The 26,452-nt window shown below is 45.3% G+C and overlaps 1 protein-coding gene across 1 annotated transcript in view; it reads right to left on the bottom strand.

Annotated features, from left to right (window-relative positions):
- LOC140355868 (uncharacterized) overlaps positions 1 to 26,452 on the bottom strand; it is a 59,501-nt gene that overhangs the window by 31,181 nt on the left and 1,868 nt on the right. The window contains 3 exon segments of the mRNA XM_072440508.1: positions 704 to 745; positions 3,548 to 4,003; positions 4,005 to 4,857. Of these exon segments, the coding sequence (XP_072296609.1) occupies positions 704 to 745; positions 3,548 to 4,003; positions 4,005 to 4,857 (1,351 nt within the window).

The raw sequence follows: 26,452 nt of genomic DNA, 5'->3' as shown, positions 1-26,452 counted from the left end.
CGTGAACAAGACCCCGAGATACTTGAACTCCTCCACTTGGGGCAAGGACTCCCCACCCACCTGGAAAGGGCAAGACACCTTTTTCCGGTTGAGAACCATGGCCTCGGATTTGGAGGTGCTGATTCTCATCCCAGCCGCTTCACACTCGGCTCAAACCGTCCCAGTGCATGTTGCAGGTCCGGGTTTGATGGAGCCATCAGGACAACATCGTCTGCAAACAGCAGAGATGAAATCCTGTGGTCCCCAAACCCTCCGACCCCTGACTGCGCCTAGAAATTCTGTCCATAAAAACAAAAAACAGAACCTGTGACAAAGGGATGCCCTGGCATCCAACACGCACTGGGAACAGGTCTGACTTACTCCAATGTACACAGCTCCTGCTCCAGTCATACAGGGACCGGACAGCCCTGAGCAAAGGGCCCCGGACCCCGTAGCCCCAGAGCACCCCCCAAAGGACACCCCGAAGGACACGGTTGAAAGCCTTCTCCAGATCCACAAAGCACATGTGGACTGGTTGGTCAAACTCCCATAAACCCTCGAGCACCCGATGGAGAGTCTAGAGCTGGTCCAGTGTTCCACGACCGGGACAAAAAACACTCTGCTCCTCCTGAATCTGAGGTTCGACTATCAGTCGTATTCTCCTCTTCAGTACCCTGGAACAGACCTTACTGAGGAGTGTGATCCCTTTGTAGTTGGAACACACCCTCCGGTCCCCTTTCTTGAACGGAGGGATGACCACTCCGGTCTGCCAGTCCAGAGACACTTAGATGTGTCAGCCAAGACAGTCCTACAACATCCAGAAAAAATTTAGGTACTCAGGGCAGATCTCATCCACCCAAGGAGCCCTGCCACCAAGGAGTCTGCCAACAACCTCAATGACTTCAGCTTGGGCGATGGACGAGTCAGCCTCAGAGTCTTCAGTCTGCTTCCTCTTCGGAATATGTGATAGTGGGATTACGGAGGTTCTCAATGTATTCCTTCCACCGTCCTGACAACATCCCCAGTTGAGGTCAGCAGGTCTCCACCCGCACCGTAAACGGTGTTGGTGAAGCACTGCTTCCCACTTCTGAGGCGACGGACGGTTTTCCAGAATTTCTTTGGGGGCAACCAGTAGTCCTCCTCCATGATCTCCCCAAACTCCTCTCAGCGACAGCACAAGCTGCGGCTCGTCTGGTCAGCCGATACCTGTCAAAGGCCTCAGGAGTCCTACAAGCCAAAGAGGCCTGATAGGCCTACTTCTTCAGCCTGACAACATCCCTTCCGGTGTCCACCACCGGGTTCGGGCGTTGCCGTACCTGCAGGCACCTGAGACCTTGCGACCACAGCTCTGAGCAGCCGCATCGACGATGGAGGTCACGAAAATGGTCCACTCTGACTCAATGTCCCCAGCCTCCCCCAAGAAATGGGAGAAGCTGTTCCGAAGGTGTGAGTTGAAGACCCTACTGACAGAGGGCTCCGCAAGACGTTCTCAACAGACCCTCACAATGCGCTTGTGTCTGCACAGCTTCCTCCTCCGCCAGCGGATCCAACTCACCACCAGGTGGTGATCAGTTGACAGCTCTGCTCCTCTCTTCACCCGAGTGTCCAAGATACGTGGCCGGAGGTCAGATGACACGACACCTCATACTTCCCAAATTATTTACCATCCCAGGGGGGAGATAACACATTAAAAAATGGGAGATTGCCCCCCTATGCGGGAGATTTCAAATTTTATCAGAATTAACCGAAAATAACACTAATGAGGCGAGCCACATGACTCATCGGATGCATATTCGTCCCACTTTACGCTTCATAGTATATTTCTATATTAAACAAACCATGTATTGTAGAACCGGTATTTATTTTCATCAGTCGATTTATCCTTATTGGCGCCGCTATCTTTGTTAACGCTCATGTCGTTCACTATCATGGTGTAGATTTCGGATTAAATTTGACCTGCGTTGAATTCTGGGATGGAAACGCTCAGCATCGTAATCTCAACAAACATGGCGGCGCCCGTGTCCCCCGTATGCTCCCCCCGCTCGCCTTTGCTACCAAAGTAAAGGCTAGTAGAAAAGGTCAATTTTTATTTTTTTAAATAAATATCTCCAAGAGAGTTGGGAAGTATGCGTCCTGGTGCCACGTGCACTGATGGACACCCTTGTGCTTGAACATGGTGTTTGTTATGGACAATATTCTCTGGGGCTAGGATTTTAGGTAGTTATTGTTCAGATTTAAATTTAAAAAGGGCAAAATCTGAAGCTTGTTCAGCAAAACATTAATACCTACCGAGTCTCGTTTTCTGAAAAACTTTATCCATTGACTGACAACTATAACTCTAAAAAAAAAAGATCAATAAAAAGTCTATAAACCGGAATGATTTTGTGTAGTTTAATAAACAAAAATATCAAAGCAAGTAATTACACATTAATTACACCAGCTATGTCTGGGATCAACGTGAAAAGTAAGTTTTGATTAATTCTAAAATAATCTGGATGAAACCTCAATTTAATGCCACTCTGCAAGTTTCAGCCACTCTCAGGTCTCATGTGTCCAAGAGAAGGCCCAGATGTGGATCAAGGCCTCCTCAGAGATCTTTGGGTCCTTAGAGCCGTCTGTGGCGCTGGTCTTTGCTCAGAGTTTAGCGTTCGAAGATTTGACATTCTGAGCACAGTGCTGAGACGTGGGAGACAATGGAAGCCCCTCCCACACATCATTAGCAGGTCATGAGGAAGTACATTAAATATGACATAAACACATTTCTAACACAGTTCTTAAGGCAAACTAAACTAAAGCATGATTTATTTACAAGTTTAGATCACACAGTAAACGTTAAGTCAGTTTAAATGTGAAATACAGTCATTAAGGACTTCATCCTGAGAAAGTTTCCATCCAGCAGAACAAGAGGATTTGTTACAGTGGACGATTCCACTTCTCCACAGGGGTCAGGTCCTTGGACCCATTTGGTGTCCTCTGTGTTCTTTATCAGAGGTGTTGACCCAAAGGGGGGGAGGGGGGTGTGGTGAAGACAGTGTTGTTGGTCCATGGGGGATGGGGAACATTTTTCCACCCATCCAACATTTTGCTTTGCTTTCTGCAACAGTGTCTTAATTATGAAAAGGTAATGTCTCTTAAAGGTCTCTATGGACACATATGTCCTACAGAGGCCATTTTGTTCAGAAAGAGCTCTTTGAATAGAAATTTAACGTTAAACATACCGGTCGCATACAATAGTGTCTTGAAGCCATGGGGCGGGAAAAGCCCTGTCCATTCTGACGCTAATCAGGTACTCAGTGATGAGGGAGCTAACATCAGCTAACAAAAGGGTTTTGATAGCCCTTTACAGTTAGGATACAAAGAAGAGTAATCTCAAGTGAAATTGTAAACACCCTTCATAGAGTAGAGTAAATATTTGCATTCTCAGACTACATCCACATATTGAGAATGACTCTTGAAGGAGTTGGGAAAAAAAACAGTGTCCAGATGATGAGCTCATTTATGGTAAAACATGAACATTAGCAGGCGTTTGATATGAAAACACATGCATCTGATAAAAGCCTTAGGCCTAAGGCTTTTCAACAGTGTGGACTCTCATGTGTTTTATTAAGCTGCCTGAGTGGAAAAATGCCTTCTGACAAACATCACAGCTGTAAGGTTTCTCTCCAGTGTGGACTCTCATGTGTGATGTTAAGTTGCCTGACTGGAAAAATGCCTTCTGACAAACATTACAGCTGTAAGGTTTCTCTCCAGTGTGGATTCTCATGTGTGATGTTAAGTTGCTTGAGCTTGAAAACGCCTTCTCACAAACATCACAGCTGTAAGGTTTCTCTCCAGTGTGGATTCTGGTGTGACTTTTGAGAGCGCTTGCTGTAGAAAAACTGTTTCCACACTGGTCACACTCATTTAGTGTTATTCCTGTGTGGGTTGTGTAGTGATTCAAGAGCTCAGGTGATGTTCTAAAAGCCTTTTCACACTGGTCACACTTAAAAGGTTTCTCTCCAGTGTGGACTCTCATGTGTTTTTTTTAAGCAGCTTGAGCTTGAAAATGCCTTCTCACAAACATCACAGCTGTAAGGTTTTTCTCCAGTGTGGACTCTCATGTGTGATGTTAAGTGACTTGAGCTTGAAAATGCCTTCTCACAAAAATCACAGCTGTAAGGTTTATCTCCAGTGTGGACTCTCATGTGTTTTATTAAGCTGCTTGAGCTTGAAAATGTCTTCTGACAAACATCACAGCTGTAAGATTTCTCTCCAGTGTGGATTCTCATGTGTGATGTTAAGCTGCTTGAGCATGAAAATGCCGTCTCACAAACATCACAACTGTAAGGTTTCTCTCCAGTGTGGATTCTCATGTGTGATGTTAAGCTGCTTGAGCATGAAAATGTCTTCTGACAAACATCACAACTGTAAGGTTTCTCTCCAGTGTGGACTCTCATGTGTGTTGTTAAGCTGCTTGACTGGGAAAATGCCGTCTCACAAACATCACAACTGTAAGGTTTTTCTCCAGTGTGGACTCTCATGTGTGATGTTAAGTGGCTTGAGCATGAAAATGCCTTCTCACAAACATCACAGCTGTAAGGTTTATCTCCAGTGTGGACTCTCATGTGTTTTATTAAGCTGCACAAGTATGAAAATGCCGTCTCACAAACATCACAGCTGTAAGGTTTTTCTCCAGTGTGGACTCTCATGTGTGATGTTAAGTTGCTTGAGCTTGAAAATGTCTTCTGACAAACATCACAGCTGTAAGGTTTCTCTCCAGTGTGGAATCTCATGTGTTTTTTTAAGTAGCTTGAGCTTGAAAATGTCTTCTGACAAACATCACAGCTGTAAGGTTTCTCTCCAGTGTGGATTCTCATGTGTTTTTTTAAGTAGCTTGAGCTTGAAAATGTCTTCTCACAAACATCACAGTTGTAAGATTTCTCTCCAGTGTGGATACTAGTGTGTATTTTGAGAGCTCTTGCTGTAGGAAAACTGTTTCCACACTGGTCACACTCGTATGGTTTTTCTCCTGTGTGAGTTCTGTAGTGTTTCTTGAGCGCAGAAGAACAGCTCCATGTCTTTCCACACTGGTCACAGGTGAACCCCATTCTTCTGATGGACTTTTAGATCTGCCATGAACACAGAAAAAGAAGATGTTAAGTAATAATAGGGTTAAATAAATAACTTATACTTTTGTCAATTCCTTATCACCATTGAGAGTGGTGTTGTCATGGAAAGAAATAAGTCATTTTCACAAGCTTCAGTGAGTTATGAAACGAACAGAACTTTACTGTTTCTATAAGAATGTGGACAGTATAACAGGCTCTGGCTTTGGGTGAGGACCGACAGCATCAAACAAGTCTAGCCAGAGCTCTGTCATTCAAACATGTTTACATTCAACATTTAATGAATGTAACACATTGATTTAATTTAACAATTAAATGTGTTTGTGTGAATGAGGGTAAAGTGGGAGAGTCATGTTTGATCCTTTGTATTTCACATTCTGAGTACTTTTTTTTCCAGAGTTTTTTTTGGACTGTAGGCTTTGACAGGACAGTGCAGTGGGAAATGGGAATGAGACTGGGGAACGACATGCAGCAAACAGGTGAAAGCCGGACTCAAACTCATGAGGCCGCAGCCCGCCCCACACGGCAGGCGTCTCTCAATGCTCGGGGTTTGAGAGACTCGACTAAAACCAAAGCACATCGTTTTCTTCTTCAAGAGACACACACCAAAAACACTGATGAAAAATGTTGGGGAGACAAAATATATTTTAGTTATGGAACAAATTGGTCAGCAGGAGTCGCAATGCTTCTACACAACATTCCTGGGAAGGTAATTGGCTCTAAAAATGGCAGTTTGGGTCACTTGACTGGGCAACAGTTCACACCTGAGAGAACTTCATAAGAAGAAAAAAATGTGTGTTTCCGGTAACTCGACCTGGATTTCAAAATAATGAAAACCAGACCTTAAACATTTTATTGCATATTTACTGGCCGTATGTTTCGAGAATGTCAAATTGTGAGAGCAAACTCAAAAGCTGCGGGGAAAAAAACATTTGTGGGCATCGTAAGCTATGAAAATCACCACACATTTGATTAGTTTTGTTTTACCCACGGGCGCATCCATGTATGCGCCCGTGGGATTTAATCATATAACCATTACATGAGCAAACATATTTCACAAACGTGGTGTGAGTACAGCGCCAGATCAACTCGGGGAACTTGCAGCTGTTCAGAGCAGCGACAAAAAAGTGTGGTTTGTTGCCGTGAGCAAACCAGCAAGAACTCGTCACAGAGCGGTGTTGTGTTGCCTGTGATAGCACGTGTGAACACAATGATTGGGAACATTTGTGGAATTATATATATATATATATATATATATATATATATATATATATATATATATATATATATATATATATATATATATATAAAATAATAATAATAATAGAAATCCTGCGCACTGTCTTACTTGCAAATAAAAATAAAAATGTATTGGTAAAGAGACAACGTTTCGGCAACTGGGCCTTCAAAAAAATAGTGATTAATACTATTTTTGACGTATGTGTAATTCATCATGAGGTGTCACTATTTGTCTATGGTTTATCGTTTTGTGATTAAAGGTGCCATAACATGCTTTTTTTCACGTTTCGTAGTCTAGTGTATAATTGGTAATAATAAGGGTTGTGCAACAGCCTTAACATAATAGTTAAGAAATATCACCCAGACCTTGGACCCCCTCACCAACCCGGAAATGCAAACGGCTTGGTTTGATATTTGCCCCCAACCTTGCGAAGAGCGATCTGGCTCCCCCGCCCAACCCGTGACGTAGTCTCAGAGAGCGTGTGTGCCCCGCCCACCCGTGACGTAGCCCCACAGCTGTCTGCTCCGCGCTGCGCAGCTCCGCGCGAATGAGTGAGAATCTATCTATCTATCTATCTATCTATCTATCTATCTATCTATCTATCTATAGAGATAGAGATGGATAAAAAAGTCTTATGTCCATCGCGCTCTTATTTCCTGGTTTTTCGTATCGGATAGAACTTCTCTCCGTTTATTTTCCCGGTTGCTGCATCAAGTGCCACATAAACCTTCACCATTGTGATAAGAGTAAAGAGTGCGATATCATTAATGACGTTTTGGGCCTCTTTGAGCCGTGTTTCCTCGTAAATCGAAGCAGAAAAACTCCGGAATGAGTTTGAAGGGAGACAGCAGCGCGGAGCCGGGGGGAAGGGGGCGGGAGGCGGCAGGCGGGGGGTGAGGGGGGCTAATGACGCGTGCTTGCCCTTATGACGCGGTCTTGCCCCACCGCCCGTCAGTTTGGAGATTTGTGGAAAGGAGATAGTCTGTAATATAGCTAAACACTGCGGGAATCAATCAAAAAAACACTCTGGACAAATATGAAGCACAAATAGCAATGTAAGAAGGTTAAAAGCTCTGAAAAGTCGATTTTGCATGTTATGGGACCTTTAACATCTGTGATTGGCCACTCCTATTTTTTAGGCCACTCCTATTTAAACCTCTGTCCCATCCTCAGTTACCCATTTGCCTGACGAAGGCCCAGTTGCCGAAACGTTGCCTCTTTACCAATACATTTTTATTCGCAAGTAAGACAGTGTGCGGGATTTCTTTCCCTAGTACAGTAACTTTTTTTTTTAAATGCACAAATGCAGGTTGTCGCAGTTTTTATTTTATTTTTTAACACTTTAACAGTGCACCTTTTTTGAGCTAGCTTGAATAAGAAACAATAGTGCAGAATTTGAATTAAATAAAAAAGCAGCTCAACTTAAAATCCCCAGAAGCATGTAAACAAATAAACAAAGTGTATTAAAATTGCAACAGTGTCATAAAGTAAGGCCATAATGTGCTTTTCAGAACTGCACTCTTAATACTCTTGGGCTTAAATAATAAAACGTATGTTTTTCTTGATGAAATCCATCTGTTGTCGAGTCGAGAGTAGGCCAGGGGCCAGTGTTTGAAGCGACCTACACTCATCCTCGCAGTAGCCACGGTGTCTATCACGCCGTGTTGGGAAAGCAAGTTCTGTACGCAGAGATGGCCAGAATGTGCGACGCAGCGCACACTCCGCACTCCCGTCTCACACATAGCTTTCTTCATATTAGCAGCGCTTGTCACGCAAAATTACACCGACCCGTTGCTTGTCGATGCCCCAGTTATTGAGCATTTTTTCCTTAATCTGTTAAGATGCTCTCTGCTGTGTGGTGTCCGCGAAATTCCCTGGACATGCAGATGATTGATCCATGATGCAAGTTAACTGCCGTAAAGTGTGGGCAGTAAAATGTCATGATCCATTCATGTGTTATACGGAGGAGAGAGACTAATAATAAGCTTGAAATGTATAACGCTGATCAAACTAGTAAGAGTAAAATGTATATCCGATCACTGATCGGGATGCAACATCCGATCAGAAAATAATAAACAATGCTTTAGGTTACATCTGTCATGGAAGAGCAAATCCATGGATGTACGCGTTGCACTAAACAAAGACTGCAGCACAACAGAGGAAGTGAGGGCTTATTACTGATGTCATCAATGCAGTTAAGTTGATGAATCATTTACAAGATTTATTCATTTACAGGAACACGAAAGACCCCCGAGGAGACTTCTCTGTCTTTGAAGAAGAAGGATCTGTCCAAGTGCATCGAGAGTGGACTGTCCATTCAGTGTGTCACATGCACTTCTACTGAGACGATACATAGCTTCAGATGACGTCACAACATCCGGGTCACTGCCCCCTCACAAAACCTTGATACCGAGTAGGCTAACTGTCATTCTGATCAATCTCAAAAAGTTGCTCAGTTTTGGGATGTTCAAATCACTGATGCTCCAAATGCTCTGCGTAACCACGTGACACGCGGTAGTTATGGTGTTGTTTCCCCCTCGCAAACTGACTGCCCCCGTTACTAGGTCAAGTGACCCGGATGACGACGTCAGCGTGAAGCTATGTATTGTTGCTGGGACAACGGTAAAAACGTGTATATCTTTCATAAAAAGCAATAAACATGTAAAATAATAGTATAAACACACTCTCAGTAATTCACTTCACATCCAGCCGAACCGATAAAAAGAGTTCACTTCATTAGTGTTGTTGTTTTACGTTTGTAGCGTTAGACGACTAGCGTTAGCCGACTAGCGTTAGCCGACCAGCTAACGTCACAAACAAGTTAAAACTATGGCCTAAACACCGGATATAAGTGAAGGAAACACATTCCTTTACAAATATAATGTCATTCTTCACTTACCTTCGGCTATGTTGAGTTGGAGTCGTTGTAGGTCGCGGGTTTAAGCAGCGAGTCCAGCAGCATGGCAGGCACTAGATCATACACGCCTAACTCACGGAAGTACTTCTTCTTCTTCTAGTATTGTTTATCAGCAGTTGGCACGCAACTAAAGGTGCCACCACCATTACCGCCACCGGCCGGTATGGAGTGTGGGTTGGGAAGGCCCCAACAGTCCTTAAATCCTCCCCATTGATCCTGTTGACTTAAGGTACATAAGGAGTACCTTTACTATAACCTCTTGTGAGATGTTCAGCAATCATTCCTTGATACTAAATCTAATCCCATGTTCACATACTCTCTCTCACAATTTGTCTTTGCTGTTGATATTTCGGGCAATGAATAATGACATGCTCCACTGTCTCTTGGACTCTGCAGTGCTCGCACTCCCCTGTTCAATGTTTCCCTATTATTCTGAGGGTGTCATTCAGCCCTGTGTGTCCCAACCTCAGACACGTCAGAACGTCCTCCTCTCTGCGGCTCTTACTGCTCCACTCTCTTGTTCTCCCCTCTGCTCTCGTTTGTATAATATAGAAAAACCGGCCTTTGAGGCAAGATAAGATAAGATATGCCTTTAATGTCCACACATGGGGAAATGTGGGTGTTACAACACAGTAGATACAGGGGGAAAGGACAGATAACTTATAGGAAGTTAAAAAAAACACTCTTAATAGAAGAACTCTTATAAACAAAAACTCTTATCAACAAAACCTTGTAAACAGGTCCTCTCATATCTTAATAGGGAATGGAGGGCAGAAAAATAAAAATAAAGATAAAATAAAATAATAATAATAACAGAAATAAAAGTAGCAGGCATAAGACAAATAATACTAATAATAATGGTAAAGTAAACACTCTTATTTACATCAGTTGTATGCACATGAATGAAATTAATTGCGTGTGAGTATGACAGTAATTGCACATGAATATGACAGTATTGCACATAGTTAAATCAGTATTGCACTTGTTCAGGGCTAGCAGTGTTTGTTATACAGTCTGACAGCAGCAGGAAGGAAAGACCTGTGAAACCTCTCCCTCACACAGCGAGGTTGGATCAGTCTCTCTGAAGCTGCTCTCCAGAGCGGACAGAGTGTCCTGCAGGGGGCGACACTCATGGTCCAGCATAGATGTGAATCTAGTCAGGACCCTTCTGTCCCCCACCTCCTGCACCAAGTCCAGAGCGCAGCCCAGGACGGAGCGGGACTTCTTAAAGACTTTGTCCAGCTTCTTCCTCTCCCTCTCTGTGATGCTGCTGCTCCAGCAGGCCACACCTACAGGAGCTGAGGCCACTACAGAGTCAGAGAAGGTTTTCAGGAGTGGCCCTGTCACTCCAAAAGACCTGAGTCTCATGAGGTAGAGCCGACTCTGGCTCTTCCTGTACAGTGCGTCTGTGTTATGAGTCCAGTTCAGTTTGTGGTTCAGATGAACACCCAGGTCCTTGTATGAGTCCACTCTCTCAATGTCCCGTCCCTGGATGTTCAGTGGTGAGGGGGCAGTGGGGTGGCGTCTGCGGAAATCCACCACCATCTCCTTGGTCTTCCCCGCGTTGATGAGGAGGTGGTTCCGCTGACACCAGTCCACAAAGTCCTGTACCAGTCCAGTCCCCTGCATCATCGTCGTCTGTGATGAGTCCGATGATGGCAGAGTGGTCAGAGAACTTCTGCAGGACACAGCTGTCCGTGTCGTGTCTGAGGTCTGCAGTGTAGAGGGTGAAGAGAAAAGGCAAAATGACAGTGCCTCTGTGAGGTAGTCCAGGATCAAGCTTGTCCCTCAGGAGCAGCGGCTGGATGGCGTTGAAGGAGCTAGAGAGATCAAAGAACAGGATCCTCACAGAGCTGCCAGGTTTCTCCAGGTGAGAGAGAGAGCGGTGCAGCAGGGAGATGACGGCGTCCTCCACTCCGATGCCGGTATGCAAACTGCAGCGGGTCCATGGCTGGGCTCACGGTGGAGCGGAGGTGGTCCAGGACCAGCCGCTCCAGTGTCTTCATCAGGTGGGACGTGAGAGCCACCGGCCTGAAGCTGTTGAAGTCTTTGGCGCGCGGTGTCTTGGGCACAGGTACCAGACAGGAGGTCTTCAGACCTGTGGTACCACCCTGAGCTTCAGGCTCATGTTGAAGACATGCTCCATAACTCCACACAGTTCATCTGCAGGACTTAAGGAGCCTGGGGCTGATGCCGTCAGGTCCTGCTGCCCTCCTCACTTTAATCCTCTTCAGCTCTCTCCTCACCTGTGCTGTTGAGAGAGTCAGTGGTTGGCAGGGGGACTGTGTGCTGGGGGGATGGGTGAGTCCAGGCAAAGTGGGGAGCTGATGGGCTGGAGCAGAGGTGTGAAGAGGGACGGGTGCAGGGCATTGTGCAGCTGTGCAGGGGGAGGAGCAAGCAACCCATCTCCTCTGCCATCGTTTCCTAACTTCTTCCATAATTGTGGTTTTGATTTATGTTTTACAATGCAAAATGGGGATGTCCACCTCTGCTTTTGTAGCTCCTCCTTTTGCATATTTATGTGCCAGCTCGTTCCCTTCCACCCCTATGTGAGCTGGGACCCACAAAAGGGTTACTTGTTTCCCTTGTCTGTTTATTCTTTCTAGCACTTGTCCTATTTCACAGATTACGTCTTGTCTGGTTTCCGAGCTCAAATGTTTAATACTTGTTATTGCTCTACTTGAATCTGATGCAACTAGATTTTTCTCTTGCCCATTTTCCTCCTCCAGTTTAGTGCCAAAAGCACAGCCAACAGTTCTGCTGTTTACACAGCTATGTAATCACTTACTCTTTTTTTTACAACAATGTCTATATCATGGATGACAAAAGCTACTCCAACCTTACCACTAGTTAACTTTGATGCATCAGTGTAAATTACTAGATTTTCTGAATACTCTCTATTTATGTGCCCGTTCACATTAACACTACTACATTTCTTTCTTCTCAACAAACTCAGATCTACCCCAGGCTCTTTCAGAAACCATGGAGGGACATTAGAGTTTGGAACTGTCGGGCTCACGTTCAGCTGGTTAATTCCTATTTATTTGAGCTTCACTCTCTCCTATCCACCCAAAGCTGGTGAACTGTGCTTTTTCTTTTTCCTGACATGGTTTTAGTACATTTAGTCCTGGGTGGCTTACACTATGTCCTTGTAAATTAACCCAATATGTTAGAATCATCTGCTCTCTTCTGCTATCTAGAGGCATCTCCCCCTTTTCAACTTGGAGTGCATCTACTGGAGTTGACCTCATCGCCCCACAACACACCCTTAAAGCTTGGTTCTGAACTATATCTAATTTTTTTAGATTACTCCTTGAAGCTGAGCAATATACAATACACCCATAGTCAATCGATGATCTGATCAGAGCCATATATATTACCTTCAGGCATTTCCGGCTAGCTCCCCACTCCCGTCCCCACTCCCGTCCTCTCAAGCACCTCATAATGTTTACAACTTTTTTACACTTCTCTACTGTTTTACTCATATGCACTCCCCATGTCAATATAGTGTCAAACCACAACCCCAAATACTTAAACTCACACTCGTAAAAAACATTGTTTTTGTCTTATTTACAGAAAATCTAAATCCCCACTTAATTGTCCATGTTTCCACTTTATGTATGGCTTGTTGCAATTTCCCCCCAGTATATTCAATATTTCTACCTCTCTTCCACATTACTCCATCATCTGCAAAAAGAGAGACCCCTATAGTGCCTTCCACATTACAAAATATTTCATTATTCATAATAGAAAACAGCACCGGGCCCACTACATTCCCCTGTGGCGTACCATTTTTGATGTCATACTTTGAGCTAAAATCTTTCCCCACACGCACTGAAATATTCCTACCAAAAAATTCCTAACCCATCCTAACATCTTGCCTCTTATTCCCATCTGATGCAACCTTATAATTAGCCCCTCCCTCCACATCATATCATCAGCTTTTTCAATGTCAAAAAATACTGCAACAACACACTCCTTTTTCACTTGGGCTTTTCTAATTTCATGCTCCAAAATAACTGCTGGGTCTATTGTACTCCTGCCTTTCCTAAATCCAGACTGGTGGCTTTTAATCATTTCATTTTTTTCCAAAATATAGCATAGTCTTTCATTGATCATTTTTTCCATTAGTTTCCCTACATGCGATGTCAAGGCTCTAGGTCTATAGCTCACTGCCAAGCTGGGATCCTTACCTGGTTTACAATTTGGTACTATTACTGCCTCCTTCTACTGGTCTGGTAGGAATTCTCCATCCACACTTTATTATACAACTGTAAAATTAAGGCTTTACTTTTTCCACTGAGGTTCTTCAACATACAATAACTTCATCTTTTCATACTTTTAAAGCGTCATTGAGTTCCTTCATTGTAAATTCAACATTAATTGCACTATCATAGTCACTGATATCATCTAATCTATTGGTGTTATTTCCCACAATCTTTCTTCTTGCTCTCTTTTCCTCTACACTCAGATTTTCCCGACTATTAACTTTTACATATTGCCTAGCTAACAACTCAGCTTTATTTGCATTATCTAGAACTACTTCTTCTCCATTTTTCATCACTGGGTAACTAAAACTTTTATTAATACCAGCCATTCTTTTAATTGTTCCCCAAACCTGACCTACCGATGATTGTCTACCAAGCGTGTCACAGTAACCTCTCCAATACTCTTTCTCCTTTTACCGTTCTTTTTACCATTGCCATTTTCTTTTTATAATCAATATAATTTTGAAAACAATCATTTCTTTTCAATACTTTAAATGCTTTATTCCTCGCTCGAATGGCATTTGTGCATTCTTCAGACCACCAAGGGACAATCTTTCGGTTTTGCTTACCTTTGCTCTTCCTTATTGTCTGCTTTGCTGCTCTCACAATCGCAAGACACAAAGAAGTTTACATCCACATTTACTTTCTCCATTTCCATCCATCCATCCATCTTCTACCGCTTTATCCGGGGCCGGGTCGCGGGGGCAGCAGTCTGAGCAGGGACTCCCAGACTTCCTTCTCCCCAGACACTTCCTCTAACTCCTCCGGGGGGATCCCGAGGTGTTCCCAGGCCAGCCGAGAGACATAGTCTCTCCAGCGTGTCCTGGGTCTTCCCCGGGGCCTCTTCCCGGTGGGACATGCCTGAAACACCTCCCGAGGGAGGCGCCCAGGAGGCATCCGGAACAGATGCCCGAGCCACCTCAGCTGGCTCCTCTCGACGTGGAGGAGCAGCGGCTCTACTCCGAGCTCCCCCCGTGTGGCCGAGCTCCTCACCTTATCTCTAAGGGAGCGTCCAGCCACACGGCGGAGGAAACTCATTTCGACCGCTTGTATCCGCGATCTTGTTCTTTCGGTCACTACCCAAAGCTCATGACCATAGGTGAGGGTAGGAACGTAGACCGACCGGTAAATCGAGAGCTTTGCCTTTCGGCTCAGCTCCCTCTTCACCACAACGGTCCGATGCAGCGACTGCATCACTGCAGCCGCTGCACCGATCCGCCTGTCGATCTCACGCTCCATCCTTCCCTCACTCGTGAACAAGACCCCGAGATACTTGAACTCCTCCACTTGGGGCAAGGACACCCCACCCACCTGAAGAGGGCAAGCCACCTTTTTCCGGTCGAGAACCATGGCCTCGGATTTAGAGGTGCTGATTCTCATCCCAGCCGCTTCACACTCGGCTGCAAACCGTCCCAGTGCATGTTGCAGGTCCGGGTTTGATGGAGCCATCAGGACAACATCGTCTGCAAACAGCAGAGATGAGATCCTGTGGTCCCCAAACCGGACACCCTCCGACCCCTGACTGCGCCTAGAAATTCTGTCCATAAAAATTATGAACAGAACCGGTGACAAAGGGCAGCCCTGGAGGAGTCCAACATGCACTGGGAACAGGTCTGACTTACTGCCGGCAATGCGAACACAGCTCCTGCTCCGGTCATACAGGGACCGGACAGCCCTGAGCAAAGGGCCCCGGACCCCGTACTCCCGGAGCACCCCCCAAAGGACACCCCGAGGGACACGGTCGAAAGCCTTCTCCAGATCCACAAAGCACATGTGGACTGGTTGGGCAAACTCCCATGAACCCTCGAGCACCCGATGGAGGGTATAGAGCTGGTCCAGTGTTCCACGACCGGGACGAAAACCACTCTGCTCCTCCTGAATCCGAGGTTCGACTATCGGTCGGATTCTCCTCTCCAGTACCTTGGAATAGACCTTACCCGGGAGGCTGAGGAGTGTGATCCCTCTGTAGTTGGAACACACCCTCCGGTCCCCCTTCTTGAACAGAGGGACCACCACCCCGGTCTGCCAGTCCAGAGGCACGGTCCCCGAACGCCACGCGATGTTGCAGAGACGTGTCAACCAAGACAGTCCTACAACATCCAGATACTTTAGGTACTCAGGGCGGATTTCATCCACCCCCGGAGCCCTGCCACCGAGGAGTTTGCGAACAACCTCAGTGACTTCAGCTTGGCTGATGGATGAGCCAGCCTCCGAGTCCCCGGTCTCTACTTCCTCTTCGGAAGACGTGACTGAGGGATTAAGGAGATCCTCAAAGTATTCCTTCCACCGTCCGACGACATCCCCAGTCGAGGTCAGCAGGTCTCCACCCGCACCGTAAACGGTGTTGGTGAGACACTGCTTCCCCCTCCTGAGGCGCCGGACGGTTTGCCAGAATTTCTTTGGTGCCGACCGATAGTCCTCCTCCATGGCCTCCCCGAACTCCTCCCAGGCCCGGGTTTTTGCCTCTGCGACAGCACGGGCCGCGGCTCGCTTGGCCTGCCGGTACCCGTCGATGACCTCCGGAGACCTACAAGCTAGAGTGGCCTGATAGGCCTCCTTCTTCAGTCTGACGGCATCCCTTACTTCCGGTGTCCACCACCGGGTTCGGGGGTTGCCGCCACGACAGGCACCGGAGACCTTGCGACCACAGCCCCGAGCAGCCGCATCAACAATGGAGGCGGAGAACATGGTCCACTCGGACTCAATGTCCCCAGCCTCCCCCGGGACATGAGAGAAGCTCTCCCGGAGGTGCGAGTTGAATACCCTACTGACAGAGGGCTCCACTAGACGTTCCCAACAGACCCTCACAATGCGCTTGGGTCTGCCAAGTCTGTCCGGCTTCCTCCTCCGCCAGCGGATCCAACTCACCACCAGGTGGTGATCGGTTGACAACTCTGCCCCTCTCTTCACCCGAGTGTCCAAGACACGCGGCCGGAGGTCTGATGACACGACAACAAAGTCGATCATTGACCTCCGGCCTAGGGTGTCCTGGTGCCATGTGCACTGATGGACACCCTTGTGCTTGAACATGGTGTTCGTTATGGACAATCCGTGGCTAGCACAGAAGTCCAATAACTGAACACCGCTCGGGTTCAGATCGGGGAAGCCGTTCTTCCCGATCACCCCTCTCCAGGTGTCACTGTCATTGCCCACGTGGGCGTTGAAGTCCCCCAGTAGAACAACGGAGTCCCCGGTCGGTGCACTGTCCAGTACCCCTCCCAAGGACTCCAAGAAGGCCGGGTACTCTGCACTGCTGTTCGGCCCGTAGGCCGCCACAACAGTGAGAGACCTGTCCCCCACCCGAAGGCGGAGGGACGCGACCCTCTCGTTCACCGGGGTAAACTCCAACACGTGGCGGCTGAGCTGAGGGGCTATCAGCAAGCCCACACCAGCCCGCCGCCTCTCCCCGCGGGCAACACCAGAGAAGTGGAGCGTCCAGCCCCTCTCGAGGAGATGGGTTCCAGAGCCCAAACTGTGCTTTCTCCATTTCATTTTCACAAATGACCCTGAATTTATTCCAGTCTATTCCTTTAAAACACCACCTACTTATTCCTTCCGTGCACTCTCATAATTAAAACTTATCTGTTTTTATTGGGTAGTGATCACTCCTTATCAACGACCCAGGTGCTCATCCCAGCAATATGATGGGCTGATTTTGTTCCATTCCTTGCATTAAATCTAGTTCCACTCCCGTCATTCAAACATACAAGACCCTTCATATCCATTAAATCCTCTATCACCAACCCATTCTCATCATTATGCCCACAACGTACTATGAGCATTAAAATGACCACAACATGTAGATTTGCCCTCAAGATGAACCATAAAATCCTGCAGACCCTCCAGTGTTAAACGCTTAAGATGAGATAAGATATTCCTTTTTTGTCCACACATGGGGAAATTTTGTTGTTGCAACGCAGGTAGATTCAGAGGAAAAGGATAGATAACTTATAGGAAGTTTAAAAAGCACTCTTAATAGAAGAACTCTCCCCCACACTTCTATCACAATGAATTCTAATTCTTTCCCTTTACTTAAAACTCTATACTGATCCCATTCCTGATAAATATTGCACATCCTCCACCATTTCCTCCTTGCCTATCCCTTCGAACACACTCGTACCCTCTAATAACAAAATCTAATGTTGGCTTTAGCCAGGTTTCTTGAACACAAATGACATCCGGTTTCACCTTACTATCTTGTACATATCCTTTAAATTCCTGTCCATTTGCAATGAGACTCCTGGCATTCCACTGCAGTATAATCAGGTCTTCTCACTTGTTTCTCCTCCTGCCTTACTGTTCCCCTCTAACCTTTTGTTCATTAGCTCCCAAGAGATACCTTTAGCACCCAGGAGTTTCTCCGCCCCCTCTACTATCATCTTAGCTTTGTCTGGACAAGACAAAAATACTACCAAGTCATCAACAGCAAGTACTATACTTGTTCCTCCTCTTTTTGGAACAACACTGGTGTCAGCAGTGTTTCCTCGTTTCTGTATTTGGACCTTCGTTGCAGCTTCTGCATACGAGATGTTATTTAACATTTTTACCTTTTCAATTTGTACAGCTTTCTTTCTTACCTCACATCCACCAAACGTCGCAGTGTGCTGTCCCCCACAATTACAGCACTTAATCTGAGCATTTTCCTCACATTCTTCAATCTTATGTTCACCTCCACATTTTAAACATTTCTGCTTCCCTCTTTACACCGCTGCTATGTGGCCATAAAGCTGACACTTGTAGCACCGGAGTGGAGGAGGGACATATTCTCTTACCAGGAAACTCAAACAGCCGACCTTCACTCTCTCAGGAAGCACATCTTTAAATTCCAATAAAACCGACATGCTCTGAATTCTTTGGCCATCACTCCATTTCATCAATCTCTTAACAGAATCCACCCCTGCACCCAAACTGTTTTTAAACTTATCCAGATCTTCATCCAGGGGGATTCCTGTGACTACTCCACGTGCTCCTTTCCTTTCTCCAACAACCTTAAACTCACTTACAGCCATCTTTCCAATGCTACTAATCTGCATTGCTGAGTTTTTCTGCACCTCCGAATCACACACAATCAGTAGATTACCATCTCTCAACACTGGCAAATGCTACATCCCCCAATATCTTCTTTATCTCCCTTGACAGCGCCAAGATTCCAATTTTTCCTAACTCACTCTCAGTTTTAAATTGAAGGATTACTTTAGGATTATTCTGCTCTCTCACGACTCTTTTCCGACCCTCCGATCTCCCTTCATCTGGACTGGGCAGAAGAATGAAGCGATACATGAGCATAAGTAACAAACATAGTAGCATAATCAATATACTTCATTCCCCCTGTTGATATCTGAAGGAGATCACAATCAGAACCCATATATAATCAAATAATTCACATAGAATCACTGGTGAGAAAACCGTGCATCAATATAAACATGTCTACTACAGAACTGCAAAACTTTCCCATTGTTTGGCTCACCAGACAACTCTGAAAAATAAAGCACAGCGCAGCACACTAGACAAAGGGAAAGGTTAGAGTAGATAACATTCCTCTTCCTCCGGGAGGACAGCATCTTCCTTTGGCACCAACATATCAACATATACTGACCTCCTCCTGCCTGAGCCACAAAGCCGCCGATCGTTCGTTCCACCAGGCGGGTAAGACACCGTGAAGGTCTTGATACAGGGTATGCAGCCATAGCCACATAAGACCAGGATGGCCAGGAAAACGGCGAGGGAGAGTATCACAGACGACATTAACCCTTTCCATTGTCATGGAATCAGACATACACCGATGCTATTCCGTAACACATCGAGAACACAATTCAACTTAGAAAATGAAACGACACAGAAATATGAGACATTTGTATGGCAAGCTTGGGAGAAAACGCCTGGACTGATCACGCAGGCTGTGGTACGCAGCCTGCGTGATCCTCCTGCGTCTCACCCCGTTTTTTCCCATGCTGGTTGGTTTTGTTAGATATTCTGGAATAGGCGGGTCACATTTCTCATTGGTCAGCTTCACATCAAGGCACTTGTTTTACAGCTGGTATTTTTCCTAGAGATCAAGCCTTGGGTAAACATTACCCAAACTCCTCTGGGCTGTCACCCCCCCTAGGGTAAACATCCTTTGGCCCATCTTTACGACCCCTTCACAAATGCAGTTTGTCACACACCCGTTATTCTCTTAGACTAATGATGCAGATAAAATATCACTATTATGCAGATAAAATACATCACAGAAATATAATCATATATTCACATTTTATCACATCCATTTACCAAAATAATTCATCCATGAATCCCAAATGGATGTGTCTACCCCCGAATGCTTTTTCATCTTTCTATTTAGTGTGCGTAATCCGTCAACAACCTGGGTCAAACGGCCCTCTTCGCGTGTGTTATTCGGTATAAAAGTACAACATTGCTCCTCCCCTATCATGGCGCAAATCCCGCCTTTCTCTGCCAAGAGCATGTCCAAGGCTATACGATTCTGGAAGGCCATCAGAGAGGTAGCGGCTAGCTGCTCGTGTACAGCAGTGAATCCTTCCTGGGAAAAATTACCCAGTCTCTGAACATTATAATGGATGTAATTAATTCTATCAACGTTTTTATTTATAGTACACCACGGGCAAAAGAATGATTCAAATCCTGCGGCCACTTGATTACTTATTTTATACTCGTCTGGCACACCCCGTGGGACTCCTATGGCATCGACATAGGTTGGGTCAGCTTCACTCAGCCAGGGAGTGGATTTCCCTACCGATCTCATGGGACGCAGTGGGTTCTCTGCCATCCGGACAGGAGAATCAGCCCACTGCAAAATGTCGTTAGCTGTCATGGGAAACACACAATGAGAGATACTAGGGCACAAGGACCTTCATTCTTGCCGTCTAATGCATGGTGAAGCACTTTGCCTCCGCACCACCAATAGAGATCTGCACGCGTCAGTAGAACGATATCTCTATGTAAGCTATACATTAGCGCGCAGGTCCCTTCCGGGTCGTGGCCAAATTTATTTCCACCCCGGATTTATTAATACTTCCCCTGCCCAGTAAACTCCTAACCGTGGTACAGAGGCTGAGCAGGCATAGTACTCGTTGCAACACGATTTTATTTGGTTACATGAAACGGAATGCAGGACATACGGATCAGCGGTGGCAGACACGCGCCCGCCGAAAAAACATCGAAAAACAGACCCAAAAACAACAAGACACTTCCGGCTACCCACAATGCCACCCTCTCTCTTCAAGGGGCCAGCCAGGTAGGTAACAATGTATTTCCGGGAGACTACGCACCACACAGAGCACTGCTGCCTCTCACTGGTGATAGTCCGTTATGACGCTCTGTACACCTGCTGATGCAAAGAGGGGACAAGCAAAGTCTTCACTGACACAGATTTAAACCCCAGATCAAAGAAGTGGGACAAAAGTGATCTCCTCTGAACTGCAAACCTGTTACACTCCATTAAAACATGGGGGACAGTTTCTTCTTTTCCACAGGTTTCACATTGGCCATTATGATGTTTTCCAGTCAAGAAGAGGTCCGATGCTAAGCCCCAGTCACAGTCTCGTTATCAGGACAGGTAGTTTATGAATATTCACCTTCAAAAAACAAGGAATTCTTTCAATAGCTTCTACTGTCTTTTATAGTAGGTTTAATTTCTAGGTATCAAGCACACCTTGTACTTTTTTCAATTCAACCCTATTTAGATAATAATAATACAATTTAATAGCTTCTAAATCAGGTAAACTAGAAAGTCAAATCTAAGTTTTTTTTTTTAGTACTTTTTGTCTCCAGGTATCATACACACTTTTTATTTTTTCAAATTAACCCTTTATAGGTTTTTAATGAATATTCATCTTTAAAAATCTAGGAAGGCGGCAACCCCCGAACCCGGTGGTGGACGCCGGAAGTACGGGATGGCGTAAGGGATAAGGTTTCTTCTGCTTATGGGACTCCTAAGGCCGTTGACAGGTATCGGCAGGCCAAGCACACCGCTTGTGTCACAGAGGCAAAAACCCGGGGCGCTCCCAGGGAAATTCACTGTCACTGTTGTTTGGTCACAGTCTCAATAATCGTGATCAATCATTAAATCGTGACATTTAATCAAAACGGTAAAATTTGACATCCCTGCTCTAAAACAAATAATTGTTTGAATAATCGTGATTACAGTTATGGTTTTAATAACTGTGATTGTCATATTTTTTTCAATAATTGAGCCTTAACGTTACTTTTCACTTGCAGATTTAATAGTGAGACTAACAAAAATCACACCTCCAGCAAAATGGAGAAAGAAATGTGACTATTTTTTGTGTTAAAAGTCAGTCTGCTTTTAATAAGAAAAACTCAACTCAAACTGAAATCGTCAGTGTTGAAAGAAAAGCGTTCAATCATCTGTCACGTGGCCCGGCTCGGAAAGTGTTATAATAATGGGCTCTGGCAACATCCAGACAGTTTTCTTCCTTATACGCTGCAAAACGGAAGCGCTGGGCTGAACGTCTGCTCAGGCGCGTTACATGAGAGACACGCAACTTTGTAACACACAATCAAGACGCCAAACCGTTCTATTCAAACAGGCCTGCGAGACTCATCGACACCACATTCAACAGTCCCTAGTTCAAAGGGCACGTTACAGGTTTTTATTTGGTGTGTCTGTATCTGTTGTACATATGAACCATAGTTTTACACCGATCGAGCGGCTATATGCAAGGAAAAGTACAAACAAATCTATAGTAAATGACAGGAAGTGACATCACATTAGGGTCCAGCCAGAGTAGATGTATAATTTACACAAAACAACTGTTTTTCACCCTATAAATGTTAATTCAACAAAATAAAGGAGCGCTCATATATTTCTATTTGTCGAATCAAAAAGTGGTTGCTGGGTAATTCACTAGTGTGATGTCATAAATTACAAACAGGAAGTAAAACTATAAACCTAAACCTCTACGGCCAAAACCGTGCAGTAGACACGATTAAAGCGGGCAAAACTATTTAGTATCTTTATGATAAGACTAAGGCAAAAATAGTGACAAAAATCTTTATCTAATTCCTGATAACGATAATCAGACAATATTATTTCAATACAACAGAAATGTGTTTAAATGTGTTAGTTGAGGTTTGAACTTTTTACCATCAACAATAAACTTAATATTCAAATTCAGCCCATCTTAAAAACAACATTGATTTTATATATTTTGCTAACAGAACATGTATTTAACCCAAAGTGGAACGACAACACCACAAGATCACAGGAGTTCACACTATTGCAAATATTTTTTTTTATTTTTATAGAAAACGACCAGTGTATTTACATGAAAAACGACAGAATGAACCCATAATTCACTCCCAAATCTCACAGTATCTCACTTGTTTATTCTTTTCTGTTGTTGTGAATATTAATCCTTCTAAAGAACCCAAAATGAATTTGACAAAGACACCATTGATCGATTGTTCGACTAAAGGTCTACAGCACAACTCAACAGGACACATTTTGACTTTTTTTTTTAATACGCTCTGATTTTGAATACAGCCCAAAATGGGTTTGAATATTGAGCAAATGGTTCATGGTTTTGAACCGTCATCATATTTGCAGTGGTTTTCAAAGCAAAGAGTTCAGTTGAATTTAACCAATTATTCAAAATATTACCTCATGACCATAGGTGAGGGAATGTAGATTGACCGGTAAATTGAGAGCTTTGCCTTTCGACTCAGCTCCTTCTTCACCACAACAGACAACTGCACCGATCCAACTGTCAATCTAACGTTCCCTCTTCCCTCACTCGTGAACAAGACCCCGAGATACTTGAACTCCTCCACTTGGGGCAAGGACTCCCCACCCACCTGGAAAGGGCAAGACACCTTTTTCCGGTTGAGAACCATGGCCTCGGATTTGGAGGTGCTGATTCTCATCCCAGCCGCTTCACACTCGGCTCAAACCGTCCCAGTGCATGTTGCAGGTCCGGGTTTGATGGAGCCATCAGGACAACATCGTCTGCAAACAGCAGAGATGAAATCCTGTGGTCCCCAAACCCTCCGACCCCTGACTGCGCCTAGAAATTCTGTCCATAAAAACAAAAAACAGAACCTGTGACAAAGGGATGCCCTGGCATCCAACACGCACTGGGAACAGGTCTGACTTACTCCAATGTACACAGCTCCTGCTCCAGTCATACAGGGACCGGACAGCCCTGAGCAAAGGGCCCCGGACCCCGTAGCCCCAGAGCACCCCCCAAAGGACACCCCGAAGGACACGGTTGAAAGCCTTCTCCAGATCCACAAAGCACATGTGGACTGGTTGGGCAAACTCCCATAAACCCTCGAGCACCCGATGGAGAGTCTAGAGCTGGTCCAGTGTTCCACGACCGGGACAAAAACCACTCTGCTCCTCCTGAATCTGAGGTTCGACTATCAGTCGTATTCTCCTCTTCAGTACCCTGGAACAGACCTTACTGAGGAGTGTGATCCCTTTGTAGTTGGAACACACCCTCCGGTCCCCTTTCTTGAACGGAGGGATGACCACTCCGGTCTGCCAGTCCAGAGACACTTAGATGTGTCAGCCAAGACAGTCCTACAACATCCAGAAAAATTTTAGGTACTCAGGGCAGATCTCATCCACCCCAGGAGCCCTGCCACCAAGGAGTCTGCCAACAACCTCAATGACTTCAGCTTGGGCGATGGACGAGTCAGCCTCAGAGTCTTCAGTCTGCTTCCTCTTCGGAATATGTGATAGTGGGATTACGGAGGTTCTCAATGTATTCCTTCCACCGTCCTGACAACATCCCCAGTTGAGGTCAGCAGGTCTCCACCCGCACCGTAAACGGTGTTGGTGAAGCACTGCTTCCCACTTCTGAGGCGACGGACGGTTTTCCAGAATTTCTTTGGGGGCAACCAGTAGTCCTCCTCCATGATCTCCCCAAACTCCTCTCAGCGACAGCACAAGCTGCGGCTCGTCTGGTCAGCCGATACCTGTCAAAGGCCTCAGGAGTCCTACAAGCCAAAGAGGCCTGATAGGTCTACTTCTTCAGCCTGACAACATCCCTTCCGGTGTCCACCACCGGGTTCGGGCGTTGCCGTACCTGCAGGCACCTGAGACCTTGCGACCACAGCTCTGAGCAGCCGCATCGACGATGGAGGTCACGAAAATGGTCCACTCTGACTCAATGTCCCCAGCCTCCCCCAAGAAATGGGAGAAGCTGTTCCGAAGGTGTGAGTTGAAGACCCTACTGACAGAGGGCTCCGCAAGACGTTCTCAACAGACCCTCACAATGCGCTTGTGTCTGCACAGCTTCCCAGCGGATCCAACTCACCACCAGGTGGTGATCAGTTGACAGCTCTGCTCCTCTCTTCACCCGAGTGTCCAAGATACGTGGCCGGAGGTCAGATGACACGACACCTCATACTTCCCAAATTATTTACAATCCCAGGGGGGAGATAACACATTAAAAAATGGGAGATTGCCCCCCTATGCGGGAGATTTCAAATTTTATCAGAATTAACCGAAAATAACACTAATGAGGCGAGCCACATGACTCATCGGATGCATATTCGTCCCACTTTACGCTTCATAGTATATTTCTATATTAAACAAACCATGTAGTGTAGAACTGGTATTTATTTTCATCAGTCGATTTATCCTTATTGGCGCCGCTATCTTTGTTAACGCTCATGTCGTTCACTATCATGGTGTAGATTTCGGATTAAATTTGACCTGCGTTGAATTCTGGGATGGAAACGCTCAGCATCGTAATCTCAACAAACATGGCGGCGCCCGTGTCCCCCGTATGCTCCCCCTGCTCGCCTTTGCTACCAAAGTAAAGGCTAGTAGAAAAGGTCAATTTTTATTTTTTTAAATAAATATCTCCAAGAGAGTTGGGAAGTATGCGTCCTGGTGCCACGTGCACTGATGGACACCCTTGTGCTTGAACATGGTGTTTGTTATGGACAATATTCTCTGGGGCTAGGATTTTAGGTAGTTATTGTTCAGATTTAAATTTAAAAAGGGCAAAATCTGAAGCTTGTTCAGCAAAACATTAATACCTACCCAGTCTCGTTTTCTGAAAAACTTTATCCATTGACTGACAACTATAACTCTAAAAAAAAAAGATCAATAAAAAGTCTATAAACCAGAATGATTTTGTGTAGTTTAATAAACAAAAATATCAAAGCAAGTAATTACACATTAATTACACCAGCTATGTCTGGGATCAACGTGAAAAGTAAGTTTTGATTAATTCTAAAATAATCTGGATGAAACCTCAATTTAATGCCACTCTGCAAGTTTCAGCCACTCTCAGGTCTCATGTGTCCAAGAGAAGGCCCAGATGTGGATCAAGGCCTCCTCAGAGATCTTTGGGTCCTTAGAGCCGTCTGTGGCGCTGGTCTTTGCTCAGAGTTTAGCGTTCGAAGATTTGACATTCTGAGCACAGTGCTGAGACGTGGGAGACAATGGAAGCCCCTCCCACACATCATTAGCAGGTCATGAGGAAGTACATTAAATATGACATTAACACATTTCTAACACAGTTCTTAAGGCAAACTAAACTAAAGCATGATTTATTTACAAGTTTAGATCACACAGTAAACGTTAAGTCAGTTTAAATGTGAAATACAGTCATTAAGGACTTCATCCTGAGAAAGTTTCCATCCAGCAGAACAAGAGGATTTGTTACAGTGGACGATTCCACTTCTCCACAGGGGTCAGGTCCTTGGACCCATTTGGTGTCCTCTGTGTTCTTTATCAGAGGTGTTGACCCAAAGGGGGGGAGGGGGGTGTGGTGAAGACAGTGTTGTTGGTCCATGGGGGATGGGGAACATTCTTCCACCCATCCAACATTTTGCTTTGCTTTCTGCAACAGTGTCTGAATTATGAAAAGGTAATGTCTCTTAAAGGTCTCTATGGACACATATGTCCTACAGAGGCCATTTTGTTCAGAAAGAGCTCTTTGAATAG

Source organism: Eucyclogobius newberryi, unplaced genomic scaffold (assembly GCF_026437365.1).
Source record: "Eucyclogobius newberryi isolate DKJ021-1_F unplaced genomic scaffold, fEucNew1.0.hap1 SCAF_12, whole genome shotgun sequence".
NCBI lineage: Eukaryota > Metazoa > Chordata > Actinopteri > Gobiiformes > Gobiidae > Eucyclogobius > Eucyclogobius newberryi.
Note: the sequence above shows the minus strand (reverse complement) of the source record. Positions and strands in the feature narration are given on the sequence as shown.